This window comes from Aplidium turbinatum, chromosome 6, assembly GCF_918807975.1.
Source record: "Aplidium turbinatum chromosome 6, kaAplTurb1.1, whole genome shotgun sequence".
Lineage (NCBI taxonomy): Eukaryota > Metazoa > Chordata > Ascidiacea > Aplousobranchia > Polyclinidae > Aplidium > Aplidium turbinatum.
The window spans coordinates 1,765,923-1,784,465 of NC_137477.1; the positions used below are offsets into that span (position 1 = coordinate 1,765,923).

At 36.6% G+C, this 18,543-nt stretch overlaps 2 protein-coding genes across 4 annotated transcripts in view; one reads left to right on the forward strand and one right to left on the reverse strand.

Annotated features, from left to right (window-relative positions):
- LOC145772086 (inter-alpha-trypsin inhibitor heavy chain H3-like) overlaps positions 1–6,634 on the forward strand; it is an 82,778-nt gene extending 76,144 nt beyond the window's left edge. For 2 of the 3 annotated variants that reach the window (XM_082583907.1, XM_082583908.1), the window contains 5 exons: positions 2,109–2,475; positions 2,643–2,792; positions 4,248–4,412; positions 5,651–5,826; positions 6,184–6,634. In XM_082583907.1, the coding sequence (XP_082440033.1) occupies positions 2,109–2,475; positions 2,643–2,792; positions 4,248–4,412; positions 5,651–5,826; positions 6,184–6,343 (1,018 nt within the window). In that variant the 3' untranslated portion in view covers positions 6,344–6,634. The remainder of the gene's footprint in view (positions 1–2,108; positions 2,476–2,642; positions 2,793–4,247; positions 4,413–5,650; positions 5,827–6,183) is intronic. The other variant, XM_082583910.1, reaches the window with a different exon arrangement.
- A 6,628-nt stretch (positions 6,635–13,262) lies between these two features.
- Positions 13,263–18,107, reverse strand: LOC145771752 (uncharacterized). The gene is made up of 3 exons (XM_082583485.1): positions 17,941–18,107; positions 15,447–15,562; positions 13,263–14,785 (listed from the first exon to the last, which is right to left on the reverse strand). Exons 1-3 carry the CDS (start codon positions 18,105–18,107, stop codon positions 14,640–14,642), a joined length of 429 nt encoding a protein of 142 aa, XP_082439611.1. The 3' UTR covers positions 13,263–14,639.
- Positions 18,108–18,543: the final 436 nt, after the last annotated feature.

Consider the following 18,543-nt stretch of genomic DNA (forward strand, 5'->3'; position numbering starts at 1 on the left):
TACCAAAAGTCACTTTTTGTGTTTTTAGGTTACTTTTCATTTGTCAGGTCACTTTATTTTGCACACATTTTTGCCTAATTTCTTCTATTTATTTATCTTTCATTGCTACTGGAGAGATGAATTTACATTCTATGTAATGCTAAGACTTTTAATATATCTTCTACTATGGTAAGGATTTTAGGTTTGCACGAGCCCATGCTTATTCGTATCGCGTGCATTCGCAAAAACTCGTAAAGTAATTTTTTCGATGAAACAAATTGTGTCAACTATATTTAAACACTTATTTTCACTGCAACAGCTAAAGTGTTTGATTGACAGAAACTTCCTGCTAGAGAATGTAAAACATTTTATAACAATGAAAACTATTAATACTACAAAAAGTGCTCTATGCTAAGCAAAATAGCAAAGCAGAGCGAATTAAATCAAATATAGTAATAACTATATTTAATTTAAAACATTTTATATGTGTAATTTAAATGTGTAATTATGATTTGAGTACAAATTGAAACTAATTTAGATGCTTTTTTATGTTGAATTGCTTCCATTTCTTTCGCTTTCTTGTTTTCGTTGAATAAAGTTACTTTTTGGTTACTTGTTTGCAAAATTAAAGTCACCTTTTTGAGTTCTTTAGGTTACAAAAAAATCGCTCTGCTAATAACCTACTAACGAAAACTTGATAATGCGAGAATCAGTTTACAGCACTCTTGTGCTGTAATTTTTTCTTTTCATGAATCCTCTGCTATAGATTACGTCACCAAAATCAAAACACACAGTTTAAGCATGAAATTTTGCAATCACAATTCATCTCAAGCCTTACTTTTTGGTTACTTGTTTGCAAAATTAAAGTCACCTTTTTGAGTTCTTTAGGTTACAAAAAAATCGCTCTGCTAATAACCTACTAACGAAAACTTGATAATGCGAGAATCAGTTTACAGCACTCTTGTGCTGTAATTTTTTCTTTTCATGAATCCCCTGCTATAGATTACGTCACCAAAATCAAAACACACAGTTTAAGCATGAAATTTTGCAATCACAATTCATCTCAAGCCTTACTTAATGTTGTTTGAAACTGGTTGGCCAAATGTTTGTTAATGATCATTTTGAGACTTTGACATCTGCATATTTTAAAGTGGAGTCAAAGTTTATTGATCACGAAAGTTACTTTTGCAAAACTTTTCGCGGCTATGCTTTTTGACTATTTTTTTCTTACGAGTATTCTCTGCAAAAACTTCCAGATCAAATGTAATGATCAATACATTTTTTTGGCACGGGCCATAAACATTGATTTATGGTAATTTTTGGATGCTAATTCTGCATTATAGATCAATTTTTTTCATTAGATCAGACCTACATTGTAACAAATATTGGAATTTTTGCCAACATTTACATTAAGACATTGCGTTTGTTGGACATAGCCTATGCTAGCGAATCTATTGTTCAGTGGCTTGTACATGAGTGCACCTGTACAGTGTACAGCAACATGCAATTAATGAATCAACTGAAAGCTAATTTTAGTCCAGTGTAATTTTAGCAAACGTTTATCAATAGTGAAAGAGTGGAAAAATAAAAGCAAAAATAATTTTATATTTTTGAAAAAAGCCAGGAAAATTGTCAAATATTGAAGGACTAAATGAAACAATCATTTTGTTGTCTATTTTGAAAATGTTAAAAGCATCTGGCAACACAAGTAACAGGGAAGGATTTGTTCTTTTTATGCGTGGTGGAAGTTTTGTAGTGATTTGAGATTCAGTGATCACACTTTGGCAATTTAGATTCTCAAAACTATCATTTCAAAGAGATATGAAGCATTTATTCTAGAGCTCAAAATCAAAATGACATCAGCCTCCAGTGGTTATTATAGGTTCGCACGTTGACGAGGTCTGTGCACGCTGACGAGGCCTGTGCACGCTGACGAGGTCTGTGCACGTTGACGAGGTCTGTGCACGCTGACGAGGCCTGTGTATGTTGACGAGGCCTGTGCAGGCCATATAGATCGCTATGATTCACCAACAACACAAATTAGGCTGCTTAAACTGAAAAACTTGTTTATGTGAAACTGAAGTAAATTAATGTAGAATACAAATTTCAGTTTTTTTATCTTCTTCCAGGTATAACTTCGTGACTCCTCTTACTTCCATGGTGGTAGTTCTTCCTGAAGCTCTCAAAGACATTGAGGAAGAATTAAAAAATGAAGAAAGGAATGAAAGAATAGATGTTGACGAAAGCGGAGAAGCTGATGGAGGTGGGGGAGCTGGAGGAGGTGGAGGAGCTGGAGGTAGTCTTGGATCTGGAGGAAGTGGAAGAGCTGGAGGAAGTCTGGCATCTGGAGGAAGTGGAGGAGCTGGAGGAAGTGGAGGAGCTGGAGGAAGTGGAGGAGGAATTGGAAGAGGTGTAGCTTTCGCAGATCCCCACTTCATCATCCCACTTCGTCGGGACATAAATCTCTGCTTTAATTGGGATGGAGAAGACGGAGAGGTAATTAATTGTCAACATACAGACTAGTCAACTCAGAGTCTTTAACAAGCTTTCACTGAAACTATTTTGAAGTATTTCTCCTAAATTCGTACTAGATATTTGTCTTATTTCAGGCCATTAATTACATTCGAATCACGACAGCTTCCATCTTTTCCTACTTCATTCAGGTTTATAACTTGTTTTACGACCCGTTAGCTGGAGTGACTGTTAATGGCAAGCTGGTCAGAATTAAAGCCCAAGAAGGAACTGGCAAAGATCACAAAACGTACTTCGCAATGATGGGATTCGTTCTGCCCAATCACAACCTCAAGATATTGGTCAGTATCCGTAAGCTAAGACATGGCAAATGGCTTCGATTTTGTGATTGGGAAGTTGATTGAGAGTTTCCGGGGCTGTAGAGTTAGAATCGAAGTCGTAGAATCGGAGTCGTGGAGTTGGAGTCGTATAGTTTTTGCCCAATTCCACAGTAGGGTGGCTCGTTTTTTAACTTTTTTTTAATTCTCTCGGGGTAGTGGGGAAATGGTGCCAATGAGTGAGTAAACACTCATTACAAAATTTGAGATTCGTAACAAATTGTCTTCAGCCTCCTCATGGAGCTCAAAAATCGAAAAATGGCGTCAAAAACGCAATTTTTTCCAAAAATATTTTTAGTTTGGGTAGATAAAATATTGTTTAGATATACCTAATTAAACTAAAAAGAAAAATTGAAGTCATTTGAACTATTCCTTCAGCTTCCTCACAGCTTCTGAAAATTTCTGTTTTGCTGAAAGTTTCGCATTTTTGTTTGTGGTTACATAACTACTGCACAAACTTCGTCAGTGACGTAAATTCAAATAAAAGACGTCACTTCTTCCTACCAAATTAACCCAATTTCATTAAAAAATGACGCAACAGCTCAGGGCAGGTCTATAAAGAGAAATACAATGACGTTTTATAGTTGGCAAAATGTCTAACGCAATTATGTATTATGTAACCACCCACAAAAATGCAAAATTTTCAGCAAAATGGAAATTTTCAGAAGCTGTGAGGAAGCTGAAGGAATAATTCAAATGACTTCATTTTTTTTAGGTTAATTAGATATATCTAAACAATATTGTATCTACCAAAACTAAAAATATTTTTGGAAAAAATTGCGTTTTTGACTCTATTTTTCGATTTTTGAGCCCCATGAGGAGGCTGAAGACAATTTGTTACGAATCTCAAATTTTGTCATGAGTTTTTTCTCACTTATTGGCACCATTTCCCCACTACCCCGAGAGAATTAAAAAAAAGTTCAAAAACGAGCCACCTTATTCCACAGTCCAATCAGGGCTGCAGAGTCGGAGGGATTTTGACACTTTTGGAGTCGGAGTCGGCCAGTGATAAAACGAGGAGTCGGACAATACGGAGTCGTATCTTTTTCTCCCGACCCCGCAGTCCTAGTTGTTACTATTACTGTACTTCAAAGTGCAAGTCTAAAAATCGCAGATCTAATTAAAACTTTGTAATTGCAAGTTGCTTCAAATCGTTGGTAAACAATTTTTTTACCCACAAAGCCGCGTAAACATTTTGTTTGTATGGTAAATGCAATCAGTTAACTAAATGCTTTATTTTATGATTAAACTTTCACACACAACAGACGACTTGTCTTTCTGGAAAAGTTGCTCCCTTCTCAAATACTGTTACAAACGATTGCTTCAATGTCATGATCTTTTCACAATTTATAACTTTCTCTTTAGAGAAAAACCAAAGAAATTGAGGCTTTTTTCATAGTTTTTATTTTATTTTGCTAGATTCGTCCTGAAACGGTTACCCTGATCTTTAAGGGAGCCAGAAACACCATCCTACCCGTGTTGTCTAATATGACGATAACTAAGCATGGAGTTAGATTACGTATGTATGACGTCAAGTTCAGGAACGCAAAGATTGAGTTGTTGGGCGAGGATTGGTTCTTTAAGGTGAGAGGTTTAATCTTTATAAGTTTAGCTATACAAAATATATTGTGCATTCCGTACTAGTACCGCTATTACCACAGCGAACCCGCAGCATCAGGCTGCAAAAGAACGTTCAATCTACACTTGCGAAATAATTAACAATCATGCTACTAAAAGCGAAACTCAATCTATTGCATGCACATTGCACATGCTTTGTAAATTTAATTCAGTGAAAGCAATTATCGCACAAATTGCGTTAACTCAAAGAAGAGAAAACCGCAACTCCTGGACTACATGTGATCCACAGGATCGTTAATACAGTAGTTCCAATTTTTTTCATCTACTCTGGTGGAATTTTTATCCTCCCATTCACTAGTTGTACGGGGATGGTAGCTCACTTAGTTGGCCCTTATTTTTTTTTGTTACAATTCTTGTACTCATTGTTGGATCATAACAGCCAGTACTGCCTGCTGTGTGACCGAGTTGTAAAATGTCAGGTATGATTCTAGGGTATCTGTTGGACACCGCTGAGCATGCGACTATGTCTTTGGTCAGATACGTAAAGGCATTTCTGAAGGTAGACGCAGAGATTGGCTTCCTTGTCTTCCTGTCCACTTAATCTAAATCCTAAATCTTGTACCACCCGGCGTTAGCCTGAGTTCAACAATAAAAGCATGCGGATACATCTTTGGCAAGAAACTTAAAGGCTTACCTGAAGGTGAACACGAAGATTGGCTTCCTTGCCTTCCTGTCCACTTAATCTAAATTCTAAACCTTAAAACATCGGCCATAAAGCCTGGATACGACAAGAATTAGCATCTTGTCAAAAGCTTTGTTAGTTCGTATGCAATGTAGTCTACCACTGAAATGAAATAAAATTGAAGTCATTGGTCATCAGCGGTAGTGTGTAAGGCTGTCTGCAATGCATCCCATGGAAGGTGCTGTCCACACGTACACTCCGCGATTGTTGTTGTTTGAACTGTCTTTTATATGTTTTTAAATATAGCTAATTCTATCATTTTTGTTCATGATGAAGACACTCTCGTGTGTCAAAAATGATTAAAGTAAATTTTTGCTGTTGGTTTTGCTGTGTAAAGTAAATATGTGAAGTTCGGTAATATTAGTTAGCTTTGGATGTTTCTACCTTTTTTGTTTGTTTGCAAGGTCAATTGTTTATCAACTTAGTGGTTAAAGCAACCCCAAGGCTCTTTTTTATGTCCAACTTAGTTTGCCATCCCTCAATTGTTTGATTACATTTGCAGATCTCCATCATCCGCAACACTCACGACCGTTACAGAGCATCCCACGTGGATTTCGTTGTGGACAGCTACAAAAATTACTTGAACGCGCCACTAAACGGAATTATCGGACAGTTTTTCAACAGTACCTTTAGGGTTGATCATAACGCCAAGTCAAATCGTACCATGATGACGATTAAGTAAGTTTGCATTTCTTTAGTTGAATTATTTCAATTTATTTTATGTCTTCAACTGACGTAACAGAGTAGAAAGTCTGCGCGTCTTGGATGATGCAACCAAAGACTGGCTGCTCTCTAGCAGCCTTTCAGCGTAGTCTGATAACATCGTTAATCTGGAGTGGAAAAGGATATTCTAGCCATCGTTATTCTAACCATCAAACTAAACGCAATACTTGCCATGACAACGCATACGTAACAAACCTTGAAAGCGACTAAGCGCGAAAGTCAAGAAGTAGGCTTAATACACGAAGTTTGCTTTCTTGGTTAAATATCTGAAATCATTTATTAAAAATTTTAAACCTGTTGCTTTTGTCATAGCAACCGCTCCGGTCCAGTGAAACTAGTCCAAAGGAAACCTTATTTCTTGCAAAACAATATCACGTGTTGGACCTGCAATGCAACTCACGTCATGGAAGGTACTCACGAGCACTATCTACTGGAGGACGTCCTGATGAGCCCGACCTACCTCTGGATTTGAAACTGCTCTCTGTCCCACAGAAAACAACAAATAACACTTTGTTGTTGTGATAAGAATTTTGTTTTATTAAAGTGAAAAAGCGTAGATCTGCAAAACACAGTAACTGAGCAAACTATATAATGTTCAACAAAATGAACTTGCTAACCTAATATCATCATCACATCATTAAAGCGATCGATTGAGTAAATCGTCTTGTCTAGAGGATTATTAATCGAGGATTTCAATCAGCGGACTACGGTTGGTGCGCAAGAAAAAACATGGTTTTGGAATAATAGATTGTGCTTCATATTCAGGAACAGCTTTCAACAATAAACCAAAGATTAGTTTACACTCAATGAATAAGTTTTTGGCAATCTCTCAATATCTTTCATACCTCAGTACCTCTTAATCCGCTGATTTGCTTCAACAACGAATGATCCGTTGTTTGTTCATTCAGTCCTGGAGCCTTAATGTTCCAACAAGTTGAAATTAAGTCTGTGACCCACAGTTATAAGATTTATCCTTAGCGAAAAATAAATCCAATCACAAACTTACGGCACGCAGTACACAGAGGTTTCAGGCATTGAAGCACAATCCAGAATTGTCAGAGCAGTTCTTTCTCTTCCAGTTAACAATTAGGCAAATCACAACAACAAATTCATAAAATAAACAAATCGAACATTAGAAACCAAATTTACAATTTAAGCAAACAGCCTATAGAGTTATTTACTTGCGACATTGTAAAATACAACAAGTTCTCTTTAAGCTGGATCAGTGGTTAAGGACATTACATTACAAGTTACGCCGCTCTTCTGGCCACATTGGAAGAATCAATTGCCAATTTGACAATTCGTTCACGCCTTGCTACAAGCCTACTTTCTACAAATAACACAAACCACTTAAAAACCAACTTCACTCGCCTACTCTCATATTGCAACCCATGAAAAGCACAAACTTCGTAAATCAGAAAAAGCGTACCCTTCTAGTGTGGCTGACAAGCCAAAAGCGGATGTAGTTTCGTATCCCATGATCTAGAATACTTAACCAGTGACGCAACAATCATTGGTTAACTCACTCAACTTTTTTGGCAAAAAATGTTTCTTGCACATGAAAATGATGAAAGGTTATACGAAAGTTTGTTCAGAATACTCAATCAACTTCTCACACAGCATACTATAGGCCAGAGCTTCCGAGGGGCAAGCACAAAGAAAACGATCACTAAGTTTTTGCAGTTTTGCCTCGTCAATAAGTTTCCATTCTTCCTTCATTGTCGATGTTTGAGCGTACACAAGTACTCCTGATGACGTTCCGTGGCTTGCTGACTTCAGCTTGAGGGGCTGCGTCATACGGAATAAAGTTGTAAATATTTGCAAGATTATGGGATTAACTCGGCAATAGAAAATTGCTTTGTTTTGCTAAGAAAGTATGTTCAACTGATCCTTTCCATTAGGCCTGCTAGTTTTAATTCAACGCACCAACAGGCCAACTAAAACGAAAGGAGACTATTCAACAGGGATTTAATTAAAAACATGCTACATTCCTCTGGTGCAGTAAGCCTGACATAAACTGTCTTGAAAGGAGAATATTTTTAATTTATCCCGACGTTTTTTCAGAACAATTATTTTTGGATATTTCGTTTATTTACGCGATATTGTGTTTGTTGCCACTTCCCAGATGGAAATCCGGAAAAATCGTAAACCCGGGGTGGTAAAAGGGTAATTTCGCGGCCCCAGAGGATCACACAAGGAAGGAAGAACATGGAAATGTTCAACCGCCCATCAGATTTGAGGACTTCAAATAATTAAACATAGTGCTACTTACTCCAGCTTTGTTTGCTTATGGGACACGTTATCCTCGGACGAAAAGCTTCTTTCCAAGATTATTTCAACAGTTGCACATAATCTAGAGCAGGGATTTTCCATCATACTGTACAATACGGTATATCAAAAGATTAAGTAGGCCTAGATCACAGTTCACTTTTCCTCGCATTAATGAGAAGGAGATGTAGTTAGGCTACTTTTTTGTAGTCAGCAGTTGGTGGCTTGGTTGAAAACAGTACACATCACAGGTTCCAAGCTTGTGTCTTTACTGTACACTTGCAAGTGCAGAAAAGCCACTTTCACACAAAAACGTTACAAACAACCATTGTTACCGAACAATGGTCTAAATGACAACCACAAGAATAAGCGCTGAAAAATAAGGTCAAAAAATAGGTCACATTTCGAGTCAATAATCGTGCCACAAGGTACCTAAGATTTGTTATCGACATTTCTGTTTACCACTTGTTCAATAAATTTTTGTTAGAGAGTTTGCTTCATTGAACCATAAACAAACAAAAACAATTATTTTAGCGGGTTTAACATTTTTTATTACAAAGAAATATAACATATTATAAAGTAATTAAAAAAATTCAACTCGAACGTTTTCGATACTTACGTGTGTCCTCATCAGGAATTACTTAAATCTGCAATATACATAAAACGAAAGTTGTAAGATAAATTTGACTTTGCACTATAACTGTAACGACACTCTGGACTGAAAAGCACAAACTGAACAAATGATACAAGAATGATTACAGTACGAGTAAATTATGCGGTGGGAAACAGATCACGTGAGGTGTAAACTACAGGCATTTGAAGACAATTAGAACACACACAAAAAAACGATGAGCCACAGGCGAATAACTGCCGGTTGAGTGACGGATTATTACGTTTGATTCTTAAGGCTACCATGATCTTAGTCTGAAATTCACATCTGCCTCGAGAGATGATTTTAATTTGGTCGATCGAGACATTGTCAGTGCACGTTTCACAAGAGGACACAAACTGTCAATGTCTCAATCGACCAATTTAAAATCATCTTTCGAGGCAGATCTGAATTTCAGACTAAAATTTTATATATTTAACATAGTTTGCTTGATCAAAGGCGTTAATATTGTGACCTCGGAAGTGCTTGCCAGTTACTAGTAATGTTATGGTTTTATTTATTGTCGCTCTACAACTGCTACGGTCTTTTAGAGAGAGGGCTCATTTTTAATTTTTTGTGTCATGTTTGCGATGTTATCACATTATTATATTATTACCCGACTAATTCTCACCTATGCAAGAAAGAACACAATCTCTACTAGAATAACGAATTGTAGTTTAGAAAAATGATAGGGTAAAAATGATGAAGCGTTTTGCGATGGTAGTTTTGTGTAATTCTTTAGGTATTTGTGGGCGATTTGGCGAGGTGATTTGTCGGAACTAATGGTTCAACCTTGGTTGCTTAAAGAAGATTAACTAGATCAAAGCAAAAGATTGTATCTCAAGATTACTAACTGTGATGAAGAAAACAAACTGGACGAACAGAATGAGATTAAGCAAACCGTAGTAAGAAATTGCTAGAACAAATCGATGTCATCAGTCATCAGGTATGGTTAGCAGCGAAACAAATTGAGTTCTCACTTCAATGTCATGGGTGGCATGGGTTATCTGGGTGACAGGGAAGCAAAGTAAATGCGATGTGAACGGAAGAACAAATATAACGAGAGGGCTCAGAAAACACGACAAAGAATGAGCAAATGTGCAGGTGGCACAACTTCACGTTAACTTCATTTCAGTAACCTCCTCTTTATCTACACTCTACAAGCTCACTCAATCGCTGTGGTAACTTCGGCCTCCAACGCTTTTGGTCTTGAGCCAATTTATTCACCAGCACGAGAAGTTTTATAGTGGTTATGTAGCCGACATATAATCTTGCTAAGCCAATTAATCTTGCTAACTTTAATTGTTTGCAAAAGAATATCATTGGCAACAACTTGAATACCTGTTGTAATTTTTTAATCCAGTTACCCCCAGTTCCGTCTTAGCAATGTTGCTTCAGGGTACTGAAAGGTTTGGTGTTCTTCAGGAAAATTATCGTTTTTAGCACGATAATTAACAACACGCAAATTTAACATCAACACTCGAAAACGAATTATGAAATGCTATATAGGCCTATGAACTACGTTACTTTACAATGCAGAAACGTGGACACTGCCATCACAAATGGTTAAACGACTTGAGACATTTGAAATGTGGATTTATAGAAGAATGCTTAAAATTTCATGGAAGGATAAAATCACAAACAAAGATGTGCATCTAGAATACAAACCAACATGGAATTCTACAAAAAATTAAATCACGAAATTGAAATATTTTGGCCACATGATTCGCAATAATTCTATTCAAAGACAACTATTAAAAGGAAAAATGAACGGCAAACGAAATAGGGGCAGATCACCAAGAATTTGGACTAATGATATTGAAGACTGGTCAGGACTTAATTACACAACTACAGTAAAAAAAATCTCACAACAGAGAAACTTGGCGTCTCATTGCCTCCAACCCTCGACGAGAGGAAGAAACTTAACGATGAGGATGAGCATGATAATGTCCAAACAAAAAATATTATGCTACTAGTTGCTACCATGTCACTGCAGTTTTTATACACTCTGATAGCTCAATAAATACACACCTCGACTTTATAAGCAAAGAAACGGCAAAATCAGGCAACTATTGTTCGACTCCCGGTGTGTGCAGCTGAGCATGGATTGCTAATAAAACCTTTTATTGCTTTTGAATTGCTTTTGCGATGTTTCCACCACACTTCTACGAATTAACACGCAAACGATGCTTCGGTTGCGTCTTCAACAGCGAAATTGTTACGTCATACTACTGTGTGATAGTTGTTTTACTTCCAGTTAGTTAGTGGTTTCAATAGTGGAAAGACGTTTTAAAGTTTGCTTTCGTCTACGCCAATTGGTGACGTGTTTTAGTCTTATCAGTGACGTAAGCAGAGAATGTTTTAGAGAAAAGTTTGAAAAATTTTGTGCAACCCTTGTAGTGAACCACAGTGAACGTTCAACTGGCGTTGGGGCAAAATAAATTGCTTTGTTGTTATTGGTATCCTGAAGCGGAAATCATTCTCTTCATGCTTTATTTTCACCTCTCACTGCATGCGGCTCAACCGGTAGTACGGTGATAATATATTGTGCGGTTTTTAAGTGTTTAATGATTTTTATTGTTCATTTGCTTTGCACAGGATCTTTATACTCTGATCACGAGCAAATCTTAAAGCTCGCGTTTTGTCGCTTTTACCCATTTCTTAACGTCTGCTACGCTGTCGCGTGTTTATGCTATGATAGAGCAAAGTGAACGTAACATGAACTTAATCCAATGTTATCTGCTAGAAAGAGGCCTCACTGCGCGAGTTGGGTGTTCCCTTGCGCGCACCTGCGCACAGAGAGATCTTTAAGCTTGCCCAATCACTTTGTTGGTGTGATGTCATAAAGCTCATTGTCTCATGGCGTTTGTAGTGCGACCAAGACCTGCAGGCTCAATGTACCTTACTGTTTGTTGATGCATAATAATACTTAGAGGATACCTAACGACTCATTGTCTACGGCTGATGGAAATTAAAATGTTTCAAAACATACGCAGCATTTGTTATAATGATCCGCTGAAACAGGCCAAGAAGTGATGCGTTCTTTGCGGTTCATTCAACGTTTGCAGACGTTACTTTTTAACTTGAAATGTAACTTGTTCAATGGTAGTTAAATGCTTTGTGAAAAAGTTTGTTTCGTTTATGCATCAAAACATTCCCTTTAAAAGTGTTTGTCGTAACCCACTCGGGAACCGAACTCGGGCCTGTCAAAACTCCGGTGAAGACAAACACCGTTTCACTATGCAATAATGTTACGGTTTTATTTATTGTCTCTCTACAACTACTAAGGTCTTTTAGAGACAGGGCTCATTTTTAATTTTATATCAGGTTTACGATGTCATCACATTATTACCCGACTTATCCTCACTGCGTTATGTAAGAAAGAGCACAATCGCTGCCGTTTTTAAAGTCGAGGATCTATATCAGATTTACCAGTACCAGCAGCCGAAACCACTCGGCCACTAAGCTGGTCATTTCACTATGTAAGTTACATTCCTAGACAAAAATCAGCGTCTGCAGACGTTGAATTGATATTTATATAAAAAAGACTTCCTGCCTTGATTGCTGCAATGCTGCATTCCTACTTTCAAGTTCCATGTTGGAACCCCACCCAATCAACGCGTCGCGACTGAGGCGTCTGCCTTTGGCACTTCCCAGACTTTGATACAACCTCACAATGGTCATTGTCAGCTCTGTCAGCGACAAGCACGAGACCAGTATTTAGAACCAGCTCTGTGGCCGAGTGGTTTCGCCTTCGGCTCTGGTGCTGGTAGATCTGAGGTCGATTCCAGGTCGGGTCAAACCGAAGACTTTAAAAACGGTACCGATTGTGTTCTATCCTGCATAGCGCAGTGAGAATGAGTCGGGTAATAATGTGATAACATCGTAAACCTGATATAAATTTAAAAAAATGAGCCCTGTCGCTAAAAGACCTTAGCTGTTGTAGAGCGACAATAAATAAAACCATAACATTATTATTATTATTACCAGTATTTAGAAACAAAGTAGATGTTAGTTCATTCACGGCATATTCTTCTCTCTGGACATTTAGCTTGCTTTGTGAAGCCACGAAAACTGCATGTTCAGGAATGGACTTTTCTAATATTTGCCAACCATTATTGTATGATTTCAGAAATGCAATAGCAGTAGAACAGTATCATAAGCAGAATGGTTTTATCAGTTTAAAAGAACAGGGCTTCTTGCTTAGGAACCTCTACAAAGTGAAAAGCTGTTAAATAGACAGTTTTTGTTTTTCAAATGTTTTTGAATTTATACGAAATCAAAACAAGAAATTTTTTTGTATTCAAACAAAATGCTTCAAAATTTAATTTATTTTAGAGCTAAACGCTTGTAAAGCTAAATAATATTGAAAAGTTTGAAGTGGATTGGTGTCAAGTTCAAACTGAAGTTAACTTCAATTTCCAAACAATGAGTACAACGTCACAGTTGCAATCGATGCATGTACTGTATTCGGGATACGGCGGACGATTAGGCACTTCCAAATACATCGGTTATAAACAAGCCTCGCAACAAATCATATTGGCAAAGCAAAAACTATCTAGAAAAATAAATAAACAAAACAAAGATGATTCTGTGTCTTGGTGGTGAATATTTGCAACTTCAACAATAGTGCGCCATATGAACAGTTAAAACAAAGATTAACTCTAAAAGGAGGACCGTGGAGTCGGACTGGAAGGAGTTTGGCCTGTCCGGAGTAGGGGTCGTTAAAAAAGGCCGACTTCGACTCCGGCTTGATACAAAACAACAAACAATAAAATTTTGTTTGCAAACTTTTTTTAAGTATTGACTTTTATTAAAAATGGAAGTGTTTGTTCTTGTCAGCTTTTGTGAAAGTCGTCGTTTCAGTTTCGATCACAACTTAAGTCAAAATAAGGTTTAAAAAAATGATAAAAAACAAAAATTTAAAAACGTCTGGCAACTCTAATCAATCTCGCAACATGGAAGCTGGAGTCAGCCGACAAATCATATATCGAGGAGTCGGATATTTTTTGCCCGACTCTACATCAGCCCTGTGTAACTGTAGCAAAAATTACACTTAAAATGAGTAGCGTAATGATCAGCAATCTCTGCGAAGTTTCGTAAACGCAATTTCTTTTAACTGCTCTCTCCAGAAGGTCTCATTTTTTATTAATTCAGTGATTACTTTTAAAATTATTTTTGTATTTACACTTTATAAGCAGTCCACTACTTTTTCTGCTCAGTATTAAAAAATGAATATGTGGTAAATTATTCCAAAGCAACTAGATATGTTTGTTAAATTTTGTGCTAAAGATGTTTATTTGAAATGCACATTTCAGGCGTCAATATAATTTTAAAAGTTAAAAAACACTTAAAGCATGCAAAAACGCTTCATGCAAAAACTTATGGCAATTGTGTGTAACACTCTTCAGTCTTCACGCATAAACATTTCTAAAAAAAAGTTGAATCTTGTGAGGTAGAAATATTTCAAATGATGGCTTTTGTGCCACGTTTATCGTGCAAACGATAAAAGTACTGTACCAGTAGGCTACTCAAAATAAATGGTAGATCTAAGTATTCATTGCAAGCCCAAGGAAAACTATTATCCGAAACTGTTTAAAAATTAAACTGAGATCATTTGATGCATTGCGATATTATTTTCGTTACGTTTTTAGGTTTAGTTTCGAAAGTTTCAATCGCTCAATCTTCTGTGAGAAACTTTTGGCAACTTTTTGTGTCGATTGATTGTTCAGTTTGTCGCAATTGCAACCAGCGCCTCTGAGTTTTGGGATGAGTTGACCCAGGAAACATTTTGAAAAAGAGAGTTTGAAACACTCCTAAACACTCGTTTTCAATGGTACTTCTTTTTGAGTCATTTTTTCCAACACCACTTCCGGCAGTTATCACAAGTCATTTTCACTCTGATCCTTTTTCGTTTTTTCCGCTTAGAATGTTCCGCCTTTATCCGTGATCTCCGAGCTTTTCTGAACCTTCTTCGTTTCCGTTTCTTAATTTTTTCTACAAATAGTTTAAAGCAATTTTAAAGCCACGTTCAGGAATGTCTATAGTCGTGAAAGTACTAATGCGTATTAAACTCTATTGCATCTGCAAAACGCATTGTGACGAAAAATTAATGAACATCGAAGTATGTGTGATCGAACAGTGTAATCAAGTGTTATAACGCCTGAGGGCTGCAGTTGTTTTAAGAACTTGTACTAGCATTGGATTAAGTTGTATTGCGAACACTTGTACAGCGCTTTGACAATTTTAATCTACAGCAAGATAATCATCATCACTTAATCATGTTCATGACGGCTTATTAGCGAACAATGTTTTGTCGTTTCTAACAATGAGGATACACTGTCAATGCCATTGTTGTTTGTCATGCAATAGCTTAACATTTGTTGCGTTAAATGAGTGACGTTTTTGAGATGAGTGAAAGCGCTCGTTGGCCAACGTGGTGCCTTGACAAGTGAAACTGTATGGTGCAAGAAAATGCCTCTGTATTAGAGTAACTAGAGATAGATCTTTTCGTCGTAGAAATAAACAATTTTTTAATTTGTTGCGTTCACTTGTCCATGAAGATGACATATTACCGGTAATGTGATAACGTTTGCGATGAGTCATAAGAGCTAGTGATAACAGCTACAGTTAAACATAAAAACTATCCAACTCTTACTCTTTTCTGGCAAACTTCGTTTGGTTAAAATTCCCAAGTGGCACTTTAATCGTAGCTTGTAACATCTTCTTTCGATAGAACCAATGCATTTAATAATCGAAGATTTCTCCTTTTGTCTACAGTAAAAAGGAAATATATTTGGAAATATCAAAGATTATTCTTCTAAAGCAGTAATTTTTATTCGTTTTCAAATTAGGGTGCTTGTCATAATAAAAATTTCATAGCAGTCCAGAAAATAATATTTTTCAGGTCTAGATATTAAAATAAAGGAAACACTTCAAAAATTACGGACCATCCAACTATAGACACTGATAATTAAGTAAATTATTTTTCACAGAAAATCTCCCTGCTAAAATATTAAAAGAGAACAGTTAGGGAGACTATGACGTATACGAATAGGTAGTGGCACACCGTCTTGGCCTGAAAGCTTCATCAATGCAGTAGATACACTGAGAATGACCACATGCGCAGTCAAGGAGGTGATGACGTATGACCTAACACTTTACAATCAGCGATAATTCACTGGAAGTGGTCAATTTAAAGTATCAAGTATTTTCTATCGACATGGAACCAGGAAAATATTTTGCACATGAGTGACCTTGTTGAATGAGTGAACTGCGGTTGGTAGTAATGTTGACTGCTTAGCCCACTTGCTTTTTTGACATTGTGAAGGTTGACTGTTTAGTCTGGGGTTCGATTCCAGGTCAGGTCATACCAAAGAGTTTAATATCAGTATCGATTGTGTGACTTCTTGACGATAAGTCGGCTAATTATGCGATGACATTGTGAACATGATAAAAGACTTCAGCTGCAACAGAGCGACAATAAACCATTGTAAGTTTTGTTCAACAAGAATGAGTTTGGCGGTATAAATAAATGAGAGTTGTAGGACTTTTAGGTTTAGGTTGAGGAGCCTGAATTCAAGAACTTTCTAATAATTTCGTTTATTGGAAAGGCATCCAAACGCTTTGCCACAAATTTGTCCAGATTTATTTCAATAAAATTTAACGTCAAAATTTTTCCGTCTATAAAACATTTTAAGCTGGTCACTATTTTCAGTTGAAGTCTAAAACTCCTTTCCGCTTATGTTTGAACATCATGTACAAGTTTACCTGCTCGCATGATGCGAGTTCCATGTACATTGGTATGACCACGCGACGTTTGGCGATGAGAGCGGGAAAGAATCTAAATTTGGCTAATTTTAGTAAAAGTTCAATTAAAGATCATATGCGAAACTGCCAATCGTGTTCACTGTTCAAGTAATATCCTCATTGGAGTCTTTCAAGATTGTTCGAAATTGTTTGTCCGAGTTAACACAAATATTTACTAATTATTAAAATCTCCCAACCCAATGCTAAACAAGCAATTGTTTGCCGGCGGAGTCTCTTATTTCTTAATCATTTTTGATTAAATTGTCAACTACTACTTGATCGGTTGTGTTGTGTATTCGTTTTGTATTTTAGCAGGACAGGCAGTCATTGAATGTTTAGATTAAACAATATTTCTGGTATTATAATGTGTTTCTCTAGTGTTTTCTTACGCAATGTATAATTATTTTTTCTTTTGTCGGCTTGAGAAGGACTATATGTATAGTCGAAGATTTTCGCGTTTATTTTGTATTATTAATGTTCAATGTCTTATTGTTGCTGAGCTATGCCTCTTTTAGGTTTGAGCTTTTAAATCTATTTTCAGCTATAATTTTTAAAGATTTGTTACGGCAACTCTGCTTTGTCATTAAAATATGTCAATGTGTATTTTTGAAAATTTTGTACCGTGCGTTGGCGTTAATTTCTCTAAGTATGCCCGTTGTGAAAGCAGGTGAAATACAGCTGAATTAATGAAAACAATTTATATAAACTTTCTTGTACTTTCTAATTACTTCGGTAAACACTGCAGGAAAGGTATCCGGCCACAGTTAATGAATATTAACACAGCAAGTTTGTTGGTGTAAAAGTAACACTTGGTGATGAGCAGAGATTACATTCAACACTCATTAGGTGGTTAAGTATAACAAAATATGTTTCAGCAAAGCAAGTGACTGCCCTGACAGATTTTGGGTGATTCAAAGAGAGGTGGGTGGTAATGGAAAGCTGAAATAAACAACGTTTTTTTAGCCAAATCATGTTCATTGTACGCAATTGTACGTCAAATCAACATTAAAAGCAAATTTTGTTATTTTGAAGATCATGACTAACTTGATGGAACGATTTATCAAACTTGTTCATCTCAATGAACTTTGCAGCCAAGTACAAACGGGTTTGTTAGTTCACTTTGAAGCATTGTTTTGTTGCCAAACAACGCCTCAGACCTTTGAAGCTTTTGTGGAAACTATTGCTATTTGGTTACCCAAAATCATTCTTCTGTTACTAATGGTAGTATATGACATTTTCTAAATGAATTTGTTTTCTTCGGTAATCAACCGTAGATTTTATCCTATTCCACGTCGTTGTTATTTAAAGTAATACTTATAATTGAAAGTGTTAATACCATTTACCTGTTTCGATGAGGTTGAAATGTTTGTTTATTTCTTTGGTCGGCAATTTGTTGTTTAATTCGACGACGTCTGAATCTTTCGTTCTTTTTGGCTTGAACAAGTTGAAGACAAAGAAACGCAAAAACAATGATTAAAATTAAAAAGGCTCTTTTTCTTTTGTCATCCATGGGTTATAATTCCAAGCTTAATTACTTTACTTCAAGGGAAATTGTTTTCTTACATAATTTCACCTGAAATAACTTCACAATGAATAACATCTTGCACGAGTAGCGTTGACGAGTTGATATAACGATGTGAAGGACTCTATGGTTTAGCTTAGACCAGGGCTTCCCGATTCGTTTATCACCCCACACCCCTTGGGATTGATGAAGCCAATCTCGCACCCCCTGTTTTGAAGCAGAGTGTTTCTGAGAAAAAATTCAAAATATGTACGAAGACCACGCAGAAAAGCAGCTCACCGTCCTTTATATGGCTAATAAATAGGAAAAGGGGCAGCCTTCAACAACACGATCACATAAAATCAGCAGCGTAGCCAGAAATTTTGAGAGTGGGGTTTTTGAAGACCGGCGGGCAAATCCGACAGCGTGTTCGTGTAAGACGACA

Bases quoted from the DNA above. Each gene is read 5' to 3' on its own strand.
- LOC145771752 (XM_082583485.1), bottom strand. From the start codon at position 18,107: ATGGATGACAAAAGAAAAAGAGCCTTTTTAATTTTAATCATTGTTTTT. The intron at 15,563-17,940 runs GTAAATGGTATT...TTTTTACTGTAG, and splicing joins TTTCAACCTCATCGAAACAG to ACAAAAGGAGAAATCTTCGA. The intron at 14,786-15,446 runs GTAAGAGTTGGA...AACTATTTGTAG, and splicing joins ACGAAGTTTGCCAGAAAAGA to AAAAAATTAAGAAACGGAAA.